General features: G+C 39.3%; 1 protein-coding gene across 1 annotated transcript; it reads right to left on the bottom strand.

Moving 5' to 3' along the window:
• Positions 1 to 1,403: 1,403 nt before the first annotated feature.
• Positions 1,404 to 18,060, bottom strand: vg (transcription factor vestigial). Its single transcript, XM_017085774.4, has 7 exons — positions 17,919 to 18,060; positions 10,772 to 11,264; positions 8,936 to 9,325; positions 3,137 to 3,228; positions 2,774 to 2,967; positions 2,629 to 2,690; positions 1,404 to 1,729 (listed from the first exon to the last, which is right to left on the bottom strand). The coding sequence occupies exons 1-7, from the start codon at positions 18,012 to 18,014 to the stop codon at positions 1,671 to 1,673; spliced, it is 1,386 nt and encodes a 461-aa protein (XP_016941263.1). The 5' UTR covers positions 18,015 to 18,060; the 3' UTR covers positions 1,404 to 1,670.
• Positions 18,061 to 18,294: the final 234 nt, after the last annotated feature.

The raw sequence follows: 18,294 nt of genomic DNA, 5'->3' as shown, positions 1-18,294 counted from the left end.
TGTCGACAAAAAATGAAAACAGAAGGAAAGGGTCAACAAAAAAGAGGTGAATTGAAAGAGTTGCGAAGGGAAGTTATTAAAAAGCGATAAACCCAGAGCAAAACGCATTTGGCGAATTGTTGAACACCTTGTGAAGACGTTCCCCTTCCCCTTCCCGGGAATTATGGAATTCTTATGCTAAAATAATGGACCCACAACCGGCTGAAGAGCCTCCGGACTCGAGCCACCAAGTTAGTGGTTCATCGATCAGTAATAAATTTGTTGCGTACACCGGGGGTACAGATCAAAAAAAAAAAGAATATGGAGCGGGAGCATGTCGCGCGTTTGTTTTATTTCTTTAATTCATGAGCAGGATCGGTTTTGAGCCAACTGTTCATGGTCCGTCGAGCGAAGGTGAGGTGCGTTGGCCAACTGTGCGTTAAGTCATTGAAAGTCAATAATATGTGCTCCCCACTCTTCCTACTTTCATTGAATAGTAGCGCAAAAAACAACAGAAAGCTCAAAGAATACTGAACCCCCAATCCCGTTCATCCGGTTAGAAAAGAGTGAAGTGGAGGGGCAGAAGTCACTGTTCCCGGACAAAGTCACGGTTGCAGTTGCAAGAGTCACAGGAGCTTGCCGTATTATTTATGACTTGTGCCACCACTTGGCTACTATCTGAGATTTGTGTTTTCATTAATTATGCAAGATTCCTGAGGGGCTTTCATACAATATCATTTCATTTCGTTTCGTTTTTGTTTTGATTCGGGTCGGGTCGGATTGGGGATTGCCTTTTTTCGGAATGATAAATAGCCCGAGATTAATAAGGCGCCTGGCTAAATGGCGTGGAAAGCATTCAAAGTCGACGATTATGAAATTTGGCTCTTATCTGATTGTGTTTCTGGGGTTAATCGGAATGAAATCATTAGCTCAAGAATATAAACTAATTAAAAATGTATAAACATATTTATAAACCATATTCTTACCTCTATCGACCGCTCCCTTAACCTTTAGTAATAAACACTCATTTTGTTGATTGTATTCAAATTTTTTTCCTTTTATTTTATTTATTTTTTTTGTTGGATTTTCTGCTTTGCCTTTTTTTCAATTTGATTTTCGTTATCCTAGTTTGTTGAAATTTGCAAAAATCGAAGTTTAAACAAAATAAATTCTAACTTTGTTGTTGCTTTAAGTGTTTGTCAAAGTTTGCGTTAACTATACAAGAAATATCGATTATTAAACGTTACCAACGCTGATTACGAATACCGATATATAATTAAGTGTATATTTATATATATAGTGTATATATTCATTATTGTATGTGTCTAAATTGCTGATATGGGATGCTAAACTTACAAAATCAAATTACGCCGAAAAAAATGGTCTCGAATGCGCGATATTATTTTGTTTTTGTTTACAAGGTGTTTTAAGCTTAAGAATTATATTTAAACGTTAAACATTATGGTAAAATTAAATTAAATTTCAAAATCCTTTGCGTTTGTTATTGTTTTGCTCACACAGAAACACAGACTGCAGTTTTGCTTAAGAAGCGGTTTCAAAAAGCCCGACCCAAAGTCAAGCATTGTATACGAGGCTGCCGAGAGAAACGATCCGGGCTTTCCTTAGATCTTCCAAGACAAAGTTTATACATTCGCTGAAGGTTCTCTTGGTCCTCCATCGCCATGTGATGTTTAGAACCAGTAAAGATCCTTCGACGATTCCTGTACTTGCGCCACCTGCGCTTCCAGACCTGAAACATACATTAGGTTTAGACTGTTAGAACTTAATATACACATGTGTTTTACTATTTTGAAAAATTTAATTTTTAACGTGCTGATGTTAGACCTGACTTGTTCCTTTGAAACCCTTGTTTCGATACCATCTTCGAACTAGATTCGATAGCTTTTTTAACAAGATATGACATTTACACTTTCACACAACATATCAAATTAATACTGACAATGCTAGCAACGTAGAAATATCTGTAATTACAAATCGAAAGGTATTAAGGAGGTTGGTTCTAGAAATACCCATAATCTTAGACCCCTTAGTTTTGCTTTTTATTTTTGTTTCATTATTTTGGAAGTAAGTCCCTTTGCTGCTTGCATATCTTTGTCTTCCTCGCACTCTCAAACGGTTATCGGATAATCGAGGATAATCGACAATAGCGTTCTCTAAATAAATTCTCTAATAAATATAAGTTAAATATAAACCAGAGGTTGGCACGCAATGCAAAGACACTTTGTCTTTCATTTCTGTGAGTGATTTTCACGAGGCTTCATATCGATGCGCGTGTGCAGACCGCTGTTGTACACTGTTTGTGATTCGGCATAGAACAAGCAGAGCTATTTCCTATGGTCGCTTAAACCAAAACTTTTCGTTAGCCATTATTAAAAAATTGACTCAATGGACTGTTTATTGAGATCTAAGTAGAGGGGACCTATTGAATAAATAATACTGCTATATTCGGATCTTACATCTTTGGATCTTTGGAACATCAATCTTTAGAGCACTGATGTATACATCGAAATAATGTCAAATTGTTAAATGAACAGTCATAATACTAATACTACTGTGATGAGATCGCTTAATTAGGAAAACAATTGCGACTCTTAATATAATAAAACATAACCCAGGTGGCTGACTCACCTGCCATTGTGGGATAGCTGGAGTACTCCAGGGCGTGGGCCGTCGGCTGGTCGTGGTGCAGCCTGTAAGACACGAGAGACCGGAGAAACGAGAGGTCAGGACCCGGTCTGTGGGGCAAGGGCAACCCTTGGAGGGACCGACTCACCTGGATCCGTGGCTGGCGTACTGCTGGGGCAGCCTCAGAAGACTGCCGTACTGGGCCATGTTGTGGTGGTAGGCGTGGGCGTGGGCGGCATGGGCGTGGGCTGCGTGGGCATAGGAACCATAGTGGGCCGCATGGGGGACCCACGGATCGGTGGCGTAGCCGGTGTCCGTCGCCGTGCCATACAAGTCGCTAACCTGCAGATAGATATCCGATCGGATTACAACTTATTTACCATGGAGTCGGCGGAGAAGGAGCAGCAGGATCGGAGGCTCCTTGAAGTCGTAATTGCCTCACGTATTGCCGGTAATCGGCTTCTGTTCTCTGGGCCACTGGCATTGTTATTGGTTATGGGACTTGGCTTACCTGGTGGTGTGTGGGCGCGGGTATGGGGTGCACGTAATTGCTGTTCCAGAACGACGGTGGGAAATTGCGATTCGACATCGGGCTGCTGCTCTCTGCAAGCACAAAATGGGGGAATCGTTCAAGGCATATGTATACACAAAATGATAATGGTTCACGAATTATTGTTTAATCGTGCTAAATTTACCGAGACATTCAAGCGTGCAAAGGCGGCGGAATCGAGAGGCTTTTATTGTTCATATTGTATTTATAAGACCACTAGACAAACTGAATACCAATGAGGAAAACCAGATATAAATATTTTACTCAACTATTTAGATATAAGACATCCGAAATTGGAAGGTACATTTAAGATATTACAATTTAATATGATTTTAGAAGTGTTTTTTAAGCCAAAAACCGTAAATGGTCCAAAAACAATCATAATATTATAATAGGAATTTTTTTTGATGTCAAAAAATGTCTGAGCTTCGTAACTAAAGGATTTCTTGAAGGATCTTTAGTGTTTTAAACGTTCTAAGCCTTGGCGATGGAGGGTATTAATGGAACCTTCAGAGCTTATATCAATTCTTTTTGGAACACTACATTCGATTTTGACTATTTTTCCGTGATGTAAAACAAAAATATTATTTTTTCTTTCTGCAGATTCGGCTAAAAATCTAAAAATATGTTTGTAAAAGAAACCATGTAGTTCTCAGACTGTTTCCAATTAAATCATCTTGTTAATGGGAATAAATAACCGAGGAAATATTTCCTCAAGAAGCAATCGCTTGAAGGAGGTGTTATGCTATTGCCTCTAGGGGCAATTTCCATTCACTTGCGGCAATGATTAACTGGCGAACCGGCGTACGAGTCTTGGGGGATTCTGGGGCTCGGTTTCGGGATTGGTTAGGGACTCTCCTCGGAGTCCCAGTCTGAATCTTCATCTGCATTACCATCTCCATCTCCGCCTCGGTGGCGGCGCCATGGCCTGTTGCAAATAACTGAGCGGAATGTTTTCGGTTGTCGTCCGTGCTCGTTGTCGCGCTGTTGTTCAGGATCATCACTTGTATTAAATGGTTGTAAATCTACGCGTTTATGAAATCGCGCGACGCCGCCAACCAGCGGAAGGAGCAAGAAAGACATCTCCATTATGTGTAATGGAGCTCCCTCAGGAGACCGGGGGCCCAAAAATAGCAACTGCAATTGAGCGGCAGGAGATACCAAAAACTTGCATAGGCTTGCATTTGCGTTGACAACATTCCAAACTCGATTCGAGAGAAAAATATACAACAACTGGAGGAGTTTTGGGGATGAGGACGAGGACGAGGACGTGGACGAGGATGAGGACGAGGCTGGAGGATGTGCTTGTGGGGATGTGTAATGTTTGTGCTTGGCTGCCGTCGCGATTCGACAACTTTGGCCGGCACGTTGGCGAGTGTGCCATGCATGCTGATGACGTTGAGGATGTGGATGTGGATGTGGATGTGGTTGATGATGATGACGATGCGGCTGGGATACCGAATACTCGATACTGGATGCCATGCCGCGTGCCTTTTTTTCGTCCCAGCGCAGCCAGAGAAGTCGTCATCATCCCATTGCCATTCACTCACTCGCTCAGCTGAGGCCGTGGAATTCCCATTAATGTGCAAACAAGCAGACTGCCAAAGATATTTCTACTCCAGCTCCTTCAGTTAGCATTTCACTTTCGGCGAGGGGCTTCAAAAGCGAAAGCCGCACTACCTGTCTCACCTTTCACCTTTTGGCCTAATGAAGAGAGCGTGGCGATTTATGACCCGATAAGGTTCGATCGCCAGCGTTGACACAAAAATTATTACTGTACAGAGAAAATTAACTTGGCCTACAAAACTATGAAACTTCTAGTTTTAAAATACTATAAAAAAAAGGAAAAATATACTTAAAGTTTCTTTTGTAAACAATCTGGTCTATGAAACAGTTTGAAGTTTTATGGAATGCTTCTAAGACTTAAATTACCAATAAAAACCATGAACAATACTAATAAAACAATAAACCTTTTTACATCATTAGGAAATTCCCAGTCGTCTTTATACCGAAAGTTCTGTACAATATCAATTGATATTTTTTATAACATTTAAATACCAATATACTTTTAAAACTTGAACCTCCATATGACATCAAAAAACTTTGAAATATAAGGACTTTGAGTTAATGAAGTGCAATAAGTTAAAACAAAATTTATATTTAACAAATATCTGGAATTTGTGTAAAAGTAGTCAAGTTTATTGGGGTTAAACGTACCTTTTTCAGTGTACACCTGCAGTTCTATCCGTATCTGCAGACGTATCTCAAAATGTATCTGCATCTCTATCTGTTTCGGTTTCAGTTTCTGTTTCTGTTTCTGTTTGCGTTTGTGTTTCGGAGAGACTGTTCTCCTGCCTGCAGCGGGTGCCAAGGAATTTTAAATCGAATTCTTTGGGCATCTAATTAAATGCTCCTCGCAACGAAAAGAAAAGGGAAGGCTGCCTGATGAATCGGGTATTTTTTGATCGAGAAACGTAACGAAACGGATCGGGGAAAAACAGAGAAAAGTGCAAGCGTGCCGTTGCTATCTCATCATCTTCTGCGATGCCCTCTTTCGGTTCGTTTTGTTTTTTAGGTTTTTTTTAGTTTTTGTTGCTATTTCACTGTGCGGAGCAGTTAATTGAAATGCATTTTAAAATCGTAATGAGGAATCTATGCGGCATTCGGCATTGCCACCGTCCGACAAGAGCAACAACTACAACTGGCTACCAGAGCAACAACATCACCATCGACCGCATCGCATTCCGGCGACATTTCATAGCACATTCCAACTAGCAATATATATATATCTGTGCATATAGCATATATAGACTCGGCACATTGCATTACGAAAAAAATCTATATAAATGCTGAATAGTTTTAAGCGCACAAATGTAAATGTTTGACTGTGTGCGCGCTGCTCTCAAATAGACAAATGACCAAAATGAACTTTAAATACCATTAAGCAGACATCGAAAAGGGGGAAAAACAAGAGGCAAAAAGTAAACAAATTTAAACAAAACCATTTCGATGTTTACTTTTTGCTCAAATTGTATTTTAAGGGACAGTTCTATAATGGGCAATGTGTGCCACTGTGCAGCAGTTGGCAAAAAATGCCACAGCACCCTATTAAGATGAGGACTTTCTAAATCGCATCACCCTACTGCATTTGGTGACAGCTTAAATATTGGCTTTTTGAGATAAAACGATAAAAAAAATTTATCGATAACTGAAATGTTGATGAATTGGGATATGAACACTATTTCAATTTAGTTAGAAAAGTAAAGTTTAAAAGTAAAAAACATTTGACAAGAATATATTGAAAACTAAGATCTAAGTAATTTATACTGAATACTTTCGTAATTAATCGTGTAATTGAAAATTATTTGAATTACTTTCAAACTACCATAAAATGGAAATACAAACCAGTTCAATTAAATCAGTGAACAATAATAATCCAATCTATTTTATGTTACAAGTTTGTGTTTGCTTATTTGTTGGTCAATTAATTTGCTCCAGGAAACAGATTTTGATTTAAATTTCGGCAAACCAATCACCGTAAATTCGTAGTTAAGCAGCCTGCGGAAAATTTCCAATTATCGCATAACGAATGGGGGAATCGAATGGAAACTGAATTTTCGCACAATCAAAGTGGTGGCATTTCCTCAAAGCAGGCGGGAAACAAGGAAATCGGGGGGAAAATCGAGGAAATGGCAGCCACAGAAACTCAATAAAATCCCAGGTTTAACTGCAATTGGCGGTGTGGCAAAGGAATACACCACAAAGTGCTCCATCGGTGCGACGGGTGGCGGGTTGCTGGAAATTGGCCAGTGGGCGGGACACGTACGGAACATTAGCATTTCGGGGGCTACGACTGTCAGCACCTGCTCAGCATTCAAATGCGGGATAATTGATTGATTGAGCAATGGGCACAAATTAACAGAGCCGAGGAGATGATCATAATGAAAATCTTCACTTGACAAGGCTAAATTCGTTATGCCTGAGCAAAACTGCATCAGGGCAATTAAAATGAAAAACAAAAAGCAAGTGAAAAACGCAAAAAACATACACATGTTGGGGTATTTTTATACATATATCGCATGTACACTCGTTTATATAGTATGCAGCAGATAGACGGACAGGCAAAACAGACAGGCATGAACAAACGAAACGTTTATCTTCATTAAAGGAGGTAATTAATTTTGAAATCGAAAGAACAAGCGAGTGGCAAGTGGCAACTTGATTTATTTGTTTTATTGTGCGCCCGTTTTTGGTGTGTGCTTGTGAGTGTTCGCATTCACAGACATTTCACAAACTTGCGGAGGGGACAAAATAAAGTGGCATCTTAAAGTGATTTTATACTATAATCGTGCGGCTGGCGGTGAGTGGGACTAAAATGTAAATATTTGGAATAGTTTTCTCAAAAAAAGATGGGTTAAAACGAAGCCATTTAATGGGAATTATAATTTACACCATATTTATATTGTATTTTGTGTTCCAAATGATTTAAAGTGTCATAAATAGTAATAATAATATGAATCATTAGCAATAACAAAAGTTTTTTTTTTTCGAGTTTTTTCTTTTACTTTAAGAAGCTGGACGCGATAGGAACATATTTATCCATCGATTTGTGTTGAAAACTTTTCCCTCCGTTGGGAGGGAGCTGCATATTTTCCTAACCTTATTCTAGCACTCTCAAAGTTTACACACATTAACCCACATTTTCTGTATCGATACAAGGTCATCAATCAAGTTATGTGCAGTAGGAAAAATTGTTCACACATTAAACCACTTAACACACTGAAAATTCTGTAACTTTTGTGCTATTTCCAGCCATCTCATTCTTTCCCACACACTAACACATTCCGAGAGGCATAATTTGCCCGTTGTAAATTTTCCGAGAACATTTTAATAACTTTGCTGGAACTGGTGGCGTATTTTCACCTAATTATGCCTCCATTTTGGGGGACAAGTGGGGCAGCGCCGCAAATCGAGGCAAACACGCAAACTGACAGCCGGGACAAGTACATGACATGAGCGGTTCTTTGATCACAACTCGGCGGAGCCACAAATGAGTCGAAAAAAGGCAGGGGAGCCTGGAGAACAAGCTGATTATCCTCCTACACTAACACAAACAGAAGTTTGTTTTTATACACACGGCGAAACAAATATATTTAATCCAGTAGATTATCATAATTTTGACACAGAGAATTAAGAATGCAATGGTTTCTTGCCATTTTAAAAAATAATCTTTGATTTATGGTGCCGAATATACATATGTGACTGCGGTAGGCCAAACAAAGAACCAATGTTCGAGCACATAGAAAACGAAAATATCGCAGTTTTATTTTTAAAACATTCCTTTCACTTATAATCATTTTTCCAGAGGCTTTTCAAAGATAACTAAATCAATATCTTATTAATTTCAATATTCAATAATTTATTCCCTGGACCGAGGAGAACATTAACTTTAACATGGCGCCCAAACAGGGACCTATTTGATTTTAAGCTCTAATTCCTTTGTAATGATACAGTTGATACAAAAATTTCGCAGTTCCATTTTTAAAACATTCCTTTCAATTATAATCTATTTTCCAAAGGCTTTTCAAAGATAACTAATTTAATATCTTATTAAACTCAATATTCAATCATTTATTCCCTGGACCGAGCAGAACATTAACTTTAACATGGCGCCCAAACAGGGACCTATTTGATTTTAAGCTCTATTTCCTTTGTAATGATACAGTTTTTCTCTGCTATATTTCTGATAATGGCACCTACCTTTAGCATCCTTATTGTTATAGTTGAGGGCGCGGGAGAAGTGCTCGTCCACCTGGCTGGCCGTGTCGCCTGAATAGTTGGTGAACACAACGCAGGAGGCCGATAGATACTGAGCTTGTCCCTGGCCACTGCTGCCCAGTCCAGCACCTCCTCCTCCTCCACTGCCCATGGGTGCCTCCAGGGTTGGCAGATTCTTGGGTATTGCCCCCGTTCCGCCTCCATCGCCGCCGCCCCCCGAACCCGTTCCGCCCGCTGAAGATGGACCACCCGTCGCACCACCGCCCCCATGCAGCGGATGGCTGTGAGAGTGGGCGTGGCGCGGGGAATCCGGACCGGAGGAGCAGGATGATTCATTATGATGCTGATGTTGTTGGGAGCCCACCAGGCGTGCTGAAAATTCAGAGAAAACGAGGGTGAGTGGAAAAACTATTAAATAATCGCGAAATAATGGCGAGTATCCAAACGGGAAAATATGATATAATTTATTGAATGCTAACTGGTTTGGAATGCGAGTGCCTCGTCTGAAATTTCAAGAATTTTCAAATTAATTAGCTACGAATGTGCGATGGCTATCTGGCTCTTCCTCACTATGGCTCTTTCACTCGGCTGAATTTCATTGTGCTGCCAAAAAATAAATGTTATGCAAACACTGACATTGACAATATCAATGAACACGCACATGAATAGCAAACAAATCGAAAGTTTTGAAACGTATAAATTAGCACGTGCACTCTAAATTTTAAGCTGATCCATTTCTGGAACGTATACTTTCATTTTTACCTTACCACCTTATTATAGCTTTCAACATGACCTTTAGATCTGAACTTTCTTAATGTACCAGTACAAAATTAAATACGATAACTTCTAGGGGGATCTTTAAAGTTAAATGAATCATTATATCAATTACTTATAATTATTGTCGAGACATTATCATTCCTCCTCAAATTACATTCATCAGTAAATTAAATAAATGATCTGAGACTTGCGATATGATATGAGACTTAAAATATTTATATGGAAATAAAAAAAAAAGAAAAAAAATGCTCTATCCGACTGCCTGGACTATCAGATACCTGATATTATGCTAAAGGGAGTTCGAGGGAGATGGAGATATGCGGGCAGCAAAGCGACTGTTCACAACATTGCACACCCCGCAACAGCGCCACCTACGTCGATTTCTTTATATGCTTATTACGTTTCAATGGATGGTTCTATTTGCACAATTTTTGGCATGAAGAAAGATATTGATAACCATCACAAAATTGCATTGGGCTTGGCACTTTGCTGAAATAAACTTGTGCTGTCTCAGAACCTGAAGAATCTGCAAGAACTATAGTTTTTATAGTTTCCGAGACAGACAAACGAACAGACGGACATGAGGTCATGGCTAGATCGACTAGGCTGATATACTTTATACGGTCGGAAATGCTTCCTTCTGCCTGTTAAATACTTTCCGACGAATCTAGAATACGGTTTTATTCTACAAATAACGGGTATAAGAACCAACGATACACCTATCATCTTTTAATACAGAGAGAGAAATCTTCATTTGCTTACTCATAATTTATAGTACACCATTCAAACAAAGAAAATATTTTGAAATGCTAAAAAAACCTTGCTTTGGCATTTAAGTCATTTTTTTTAAACTGATTTGTTAATATAACTTTGTTTTTGAATACGAGTCCCACCTAGTAGATTGCCATTCTGTGACAACTATAAGTAAAGATGAGAAATGACCGAATAGGGTTTTAATGTCGCGGATCTTAATTTCAAGTCGGAACCCATATTTAAAAGGAACTCATTAAGGGATTATGTTTAATAGTGATCCTAACTCACCTTCAGCTTCGCTGCGCGGCACGATGAGATCCTCTTCTTTGGTTTGGTGCGTATGCGTGTGTGTGTGCGAATGCGGGTGCGTGTGTGCGTGGGCGAGGGAGTGGGCGTGTGAGTGGGCGTGCGTCCTGTGCGAACTGTGCAGCGAGTGTCCTGCCGCTCCACTCAGCACAGGACTCATTCCGAGGCCGACGCTGCCCACACTACTGCTGCCGGGCACAACATTGCTGCCGAGCAGTCCGCTCGCCGGTCCGCCGCCCAGGCCCCCCAGTCCGGCCAGCCCACCGCCTCCTATTCCGCCGGAGGAGCTGGCCTGATTCGCTGCAACTGCCACCGCCGCTGCCGCGCTGTTGTGCGCCGCTGCTGCCACCGCCGCAGCGGCATTTGCGCTCACCGAGGGCGGTAGGATCGGGCTGCAGGGCGAGTGGGAGCTGCCGGAGGCACTCGATGAGGCGGCCAAGTTGACGCCCGAGGACGAGTACAAATCCTGGTTGAACTGAAAGTGTGCAAAAACATTTTAGTTACAAAATTATTATTATTTTTGGTGTTTTTATAACAGTGTTCAGTTTGTAATATCATATGCAAAGAGATTTTATAAATCCTTGCAGATGGTATAATGATGTTTTAAGTCAGAAGTTTGCAACGCAGTGAAGAAGATTGATCAGCATCTGTCTGTCCATTTAAAGCTATCCCAAAAGTCGAATTTCTATTGCACGTACTAATTAAGTCGAAACGAGCCGGATTGGACAACTATATCCTATAGCTCCTATAAGAATGATACCAAACTATTTTTTTTTAATTTAAAAAATTAAAACTTTGGTGTTTTTTGTTCATATTACCTTCTACTCTTGGGAACATCATTCTTTTAATACCGTATCAGATTGAAAGGGATCACTATCTTAAAATTTATGTAGCTAGTTTTAAGTTTTCTAAAAATCGGAGAGCTCTGTACATACCATACTCCCACGGGACCTGCAAGGGTATAGAGACTTCGGCTTGCCGAAGTTAGCTGTAACTAAGATACTCATAACTTTAGAAAGGAATTAACCAATTTAATCGGTTTTAATGTACACTAAAAAAAAATCCGCAGGAATCCGTAGAATCTGCATGGCTAATCCCAATCTTCTAGACGGACAGACAGAGTATTAAGAAGTTATGTAATACTTTTACTCTACGAGAAACGGGTAAAAATATTTTAATGTAATTTATATTTTGAAAGTTCTGCCCTATATTTTGAAAGTTCAGTATAAGAAATTTAGCTTAAAAGCTAATCCTTAAAATTTTTGTTTTTTAATGATTTAATTTGTAGTTTTCTACAGTTATGTTAAACTATCAATGCAATGAGATAATATAATAGAACACAAAAAAAACTTTAAGCTGTTGAACAATTTCATAAAAATGAGAAAATATGACCTAAGCCATAAACCCAACCCATAAACCTACAAACAGTTCCCATCAAATGACTGAGATCCACAAATTGCTTTGTTTAATTTTGACTACATATTACGTATTTTGTCCTTAAAAAAAGTATGTAAAAGGCTATTTGTTTAATTATATTTATTTGAATTATGAGCTAGAAAGGATGTCAAGTTATGCCAACCAGGGCTTTTAGAAAATGTTCTAATATGTTTCTCACTGTTATTTTGGTGTAGGTAAAACCATTTTGATTTTCCCAAAAATTACTATTTCAGACAAGTTAAAATTTAGATAAAGCAATATAGAGTACTTACACAGCTATTTATATTTTTTGTGTTTAACTATTCTACACTTTTTTAAATTTTTTTCGACTTCAATCAATATTTAAATAGTACTTCTTGCGTGTACAATTTCAGATTCTTCAAAGCTTGGTATAGCTCTGACCATGCTCCCCTTTCAACCATATTTCTGGATATTTAAGTGGATATTCCTAGCAGATTCCCGAAAGGTTGGCGGGCAAGTAATGAGTTATGGGACGCGTTGCAGCAAATTGAAAATGACACTATAAGAAATTTATGATGATGGAAAATGCGAGTGAGGCCATTAAATTTACGAGCGTTTGGCGCATATTATCACGGACTCGGGCCAAGGTTGCACCGCTCCAAATGGTTGGATGGAATGGAATGGGATGGGTTGGGTTGGGTTAGGGAAAAAGAGGGTGTTCGAGGTTAGAACTGAAATAGGAGAGCGGCAAGAAGACGATAATCACGCCGCAATCTCCTGCTTAGCGGAGTGTCAAACATAATGCGGCGCTGGCGACGATTTACGAGCAACACCTTCGACCGCCCCCCTTTACGATTTCCCCTTCTAATGAGCCCATTAGTGGCTCCCTACTGAAGATAACCCCATGAAAATCGCTTCCCTGCCCGCTACGCCACATTTGCTGCCGAAAATCGTTCTAAATTTAAGTATAAACTTCCAGCCAAGCGAGGCGAACCCCGACCCATTCTCCATCTCTAAGGCGCATGCCAATTATGATCTCGTGTCCTAGGGGTTAATAATGGGTTAACCGGGCACGAACCATTTGAAAGAGTGCATCTTGGGCATTGACAGCGGCTCTGATTTACGAGGGGCGTTGAGTATCTTGCAGATACAACAGCTGCTTGGTTGTTGGGAGGCCACTTAATTAGAGAAAAGCGCTGAGTCAGCAGAAAGCTGCTTGCTAATAGATACAGATACAAATTGATTGAGATACAGCTGCGGCGAAAGGTGCAGCATCACAGACACTTGCCGCAAATATGTGGCAGCCAGATCATGTATCTGCATCTGTCACCTGGCTTAAGCACATAATCAATGCGTTCCGCCTTATCGGCCAACACTATCAGCGACGACAGTCCAAATTGGAGGCGGGATCCTCGTCCGCGAATCGCGGATCCCAAATCGCGGATACCGAATCGTGGCCAAGTGCAGTAGAGTAGGAGAAACAATGCGCAGATACAAAAAGCACAGCCGCTTTGTATTGGTACACTTGGAAATACCTCAGCAATTTGTCAAGACACATTTTGTTAAATAAGCAGTGATTAAAGGTTACACCAAAGAAACTTCTTTGGAAATATTTCAGAAATGTCTAATAACACTAATCGAACTTTTTCTTTTAAAAAAAGATTATAAAATCAAAAAAAATAGTTGTTGATAAAAACAAAATCTGACAACTTTTTATATCTATTTTTGATCACATAGATTAAAATATGTCACAAACTATATACAGAAAAGCATACTGTTTCATCTCAGAAGATAAATTAAAACACGAAGGAAACTAGCTAAATACTGGGAATTCTCGTGTTCTCTGTAGAGATGGAGGGCCAGAGGAAAAACAAATTTAGTAATATTATTACCACTTCAAATAATACCTATTTAAGTATAGAGGACTGGTGTGTCCCGTAATTGTATCAGATCAACATTCGCTTGATGTAATTTTCGCCGTGTATTTGGTTTCGATCCGAATCGGCTGCAGTGTTATTAGCTGCAGGCGATATGTCGGTTATGCCGAGCAGTCAGACCTTCGATCACACGGCATAAATCACCGGGGATCGGCAGACGAACCAGCGACAAAATTTCGGGGCCCAGAGCTTTTTTTTTCGAGCTCCCAGGTTTATCTGCGATCGGTTGACAAAAGGCCCCAAGGATCGAATCGGTATGGTTATGTTATGGCGTTGGAAGCGAAGAGAGCGAGATCGGCAAGAACTAATGGCGATACACACAATAAATTAACCGAACGGTCCAAGGTTTTTGTTTGTTTATTTGTTTTATTTTCTTGGTTATTTTTTGGTTTTTTTTGTTTTTTCGGCTGGCTAAAGTGTCGAAAGGGCGGACGAAAATTGTGCGTTTTTGGAACGAAATAAACCGGTCATCCAGCTGAGGCTAAAGCTGCTGACTCAATCTGCGATTGGCTTTGCGGAGGAGCAGAAAGGAGCCCAATATACGGCGGAGGGTTTATCGCGGTCCCTCTTTATGGGCATGCAAAAGCATAGAATCAGAATCGTGTCGTATCGGTTACTTACATAAAAGGCCAATTTCGATTTGGTGCCGCGGCCTTGTATAATTGGAACTTGCGACACAAGAATTTCTTTGTGCCCCAGCGGCAACGGCAACTGCCCAACGGCCTCATGGATTTTAGCCGCAGAGCCTCGGCCTTTTGGGCCATGGTCGACGGGACTCGACGGTCAGGGTTTTTGGGCCTGGACACACACTCGCAGTGGACCAACAGCCCTCGCGATCGTGAGAACTTTTCTGTACTTGTCACAGAAATCACAGCGAAATCTTCGAAATCAATGTTAGCAAAAACCGGGAGAGGCGAAACAAAGCCAACATTGACTCGCGGAATTCCTTGAAATGTTTCCCTTTATTTCGCCAACTTTTTTCCCTTTTCGCCCGCTTGTTCTTTATTGTTTCGGGTTTCCCAAATCGATTTGCGTTCTGCGTGAATTCTTATGATTTGTTAGAAGCGTCTAATTATTCAGTCGAGACCGGGCCGAAACAAATTGATGTGGAGGCAACAGTAGCTGTTGGCCTTGGCAAGCAGTGAAGAGAGCCATCAATCAGCCGGGGATGTGGGTCCTAGCAAAAAGCATCATGACTCATCATCGGTGCTTTCCCTTTTTCAAGTTGTCCTCAAACTCGTTTTAAAGAAGTGCGCTTTTCGGTTAAATGGAAACAAATAAACAAGAATCTTTACAAAACGTTTTCGTGGTTTTCCTTTATGGCCATTCTGTGTTTATGCAAAGCGAGTCGTTTTATGTAAAGCTACCAGAAATTTGCTTTTACATTTAGGGGATTTAAGTTTAAAACTGTGACACATACAAGAGTTTTTTAAATTTTATAGACTGTCAAAATCGTACAAAATATAAAAAAAGGAAAATAATAAGGCTAAGCTTGCCAGGGAAGAGAGCTGAGCTAAAGTTATTTTTACCTCCTCTACAAATAAAAAACCAGTGGTACGTGGTAAACTTCTACCGCAAATGCTAACAACTGATTTGGAATTAAACGATGAATGAGAATTTAAAGTTGGGAAATTGTTGACACCTTTTTTACGTGCATCGGCCACTTAAACCACTTCGCCTAAAGCTCAACAATTTCCTAGCCAAAAATGTCGAAACAACAAATTTTGACACCAACAGTTTTTGTTAGTCGGTTTCAGCTTGGTTTTTTGTATGATGTTAGTTAATACCTGGAGTTCAAAAGATCTACAAATTCTAACTTTTTCATTGGCAATAAACATCTATAATAAAAGTACTGACCTTGAATGTTTCATAATGATATTTACTCGGTTTATAATGGTAAGATAAACAATGAGCTACACTCGATAGGCATAATATTTTATTTTCCTAGAAGGTATTAACTAATTCATTTTCCAATCATCCTAAGCTCAATTCATTATATACTACTAATAGACATTAAAAGCACGAGACATTTTAAAATTTTTTTGCTGTGCCGCACAGGCTGTTATATTATTTTATTCATAGTCTGACCTCGTTCTAGTAAACTCTTATATTTTAACTTTTTTTATAGATGCCTGTTCGTATTGTACCCTTTCCTTGCAAACTATGGGTATATCGTAGCATTTCCGATCCTAAAAATGTTATATATTTTTGGTCAGGATCACGAAAGTTTTTTCTATGATTTGCTGTAAAAATACGTAAAGGATTTTCTATCGTTTTCAAAACAATGAGCGTTCTAAAAATTGCGAGAAAATTTAGTAATTGCTTTTATAGCAGCCATGCACCACACCAGCGATTTAAAAGAAATAATTTGAACTTGGATGACCAACATATGAAATATACTTTACTTTAAAGCAAACCTCTCCTCCTAAAAGTTCGATATCAAGAGAACCACTGCCGACAGCCAACAATTTTTCGAGTAAATTCTTAAGAAGTCGCGCTCATTTTCGTTTTTTGGGATATGGGGCTCTTATTTAGACAATAACCAAGAATTAGCTAATCGATAGCAAATTGGTACGAAAGAAGCGAAAACTTCTTAAGAGGAGGTCTTAACAAATAAGTAAATCGCATTATACGATTGGAACTTCGCGGTTCTCTATCACAATATAAGTAACTTGTTTGTAACAAGTAGAATTAAAGTACCAAAAACAGTTATTTTTTAAGAGATATATTAGTCTGACAACAACTGCATTTTACCTTTATCATACAAGTTTATTGCATGAATCAATAGATCAATAAAACTGACTGCGTTTTTAGAAAAATGTTTTAAAAAATACCTGCCATTATGATCCCTGATTAAATTTAATAAAAAAACGTAATAACCTGGTTTTTACTTCATATCAATATAAAATGGAATTTATTATTCGCATTTTAAACTAAATAGAGTTGACAAAGTAATGAAGCAGCAGAAACATAAGTTATAAAGAGGAAGCGCTTTAATTTTGAATAAATGGTTCCATTTGATGGGTAGATTGCTATTAATACCCATAGCAAACATGCGTTGCGCAGGAACCCCTAGAATCAATATGCCAATTCTCCAGCTCTTATTGTTTTCGAGATAGCCTACATACCTTCCAACGAATACAATATACCTATATACCAATATACAATATAATTGTACCTAAGAGTAACAAGTATAATTGTGAACACCAGTACAAGTAGTGACGAAGCACACTGGGGAAGTGAGAAAAGGCTTCTAATATCAGGGTCGCTGAAAATTTTTTATTAGAGGCCAAGGTTGGTATGGTGGCAATAGCGGGGCAACTGATAATATTGTTTCAAGTTCTGATATACAATTTAGTGACGAAAAATGATTGTAGATCCTCTTTCTAAAATGTTTTCATTCGGAACGCTACAATAGAATATACCTTTGTAAGCAAGAAGCTTAAAAATGTCTAAATTTATTATACTTTCTCAAATGGTTTCATTCGACACGTTGAATTAAGGAATATTTCAAGTGTTCCCAAAAATAAAAGACTATAACCTTGTTATACAAGCAAATTCCTGACTGTTAAGGAATAATTTATATTGGATGAATATATTAAGTTAATATCAGTGGCTATTAATCCTCCTTTTTTATCTTTAAGATAACTTGCATAGATGGCGCTAAAAGATACATAGGATTGTACCCTTCCTTACTTTAAAAAAGAGAGGTCCCCAAATTTCCCCCAAAACCCTTCCGACGGGATGTGGGTGGTGACCAATCGACTGAATGGCCTTGCAGCAGCAGTACTCACCCTCTCATACTGGTAGAACGATCGACTTGGTCCAGCGCGCCCGTACAGATATGGATAGTAGGCACCGTACATAACTTCGGGGCAGGACACTGCCATTGTCGCAGTGGCAATCGCACTTGCAACTGCAACTGCCACTCACTCACACTCACTCACTGTTTTTGCGGTTTTTGCGATGAATGGTAGTTAAATTGGTATTGTCACTTGAACGGGGAATTGTGATACCAATACCCGTGGTTCGAATTGGATTTGAAATGGTATCGGGGTTGGAATTCTCTCTGGGAGTAGAGGAGAGATTGGTTGGGGAGGGGAGGCTTAAAACTTGGAGTAATTATAAAACCGGCTCTCAAGTCAAGGCGTGTTTTTTGTTTTTTGCAGC

Source organism: Drosophila suzukii, chromosome 2R, assembly GCF_043229965.1.
Source record: "Drosophila suzukii chromosome 2R, CBGP_Dsuzu_IsoJpt1.0, whole genome shotgun sequence".
Lineage (NCBI taxonomy): Eukaryota > Metazoa > Arthropoda > Insecta > Diptera > Drosophilidae > Drosophila > Drosophila suzukii.
This window is presented reverse-complemented; position numbering and strand designations above follow the sequence as displayed.

Excerpts from the sequence above, each read along its gene's own strand:
- vg (XM_017085774.4), bottom strand. The coding sequence starts at position 18,014 with ATGGCAGTGTCCTGCCCCGAAGTTATGTACGGTGCCTACTATCCATAT. Across the intron at positions 3,229-8,935 it reads TAACAATAAGGATGCTAAAG|AGAGCAGCAGCCCGATGTCG; the intron begins GTAGGTGCCATT and ends TTGTGCTTGCAG. Across the intron at positions 1,730-2,628 it reads CAGCTATCCCACAATGGCAG|GTCTGGAAGCGCAGGTGGCG; the intron begins GTGAGTCAGCCA and ends TGTATGTTTCAG.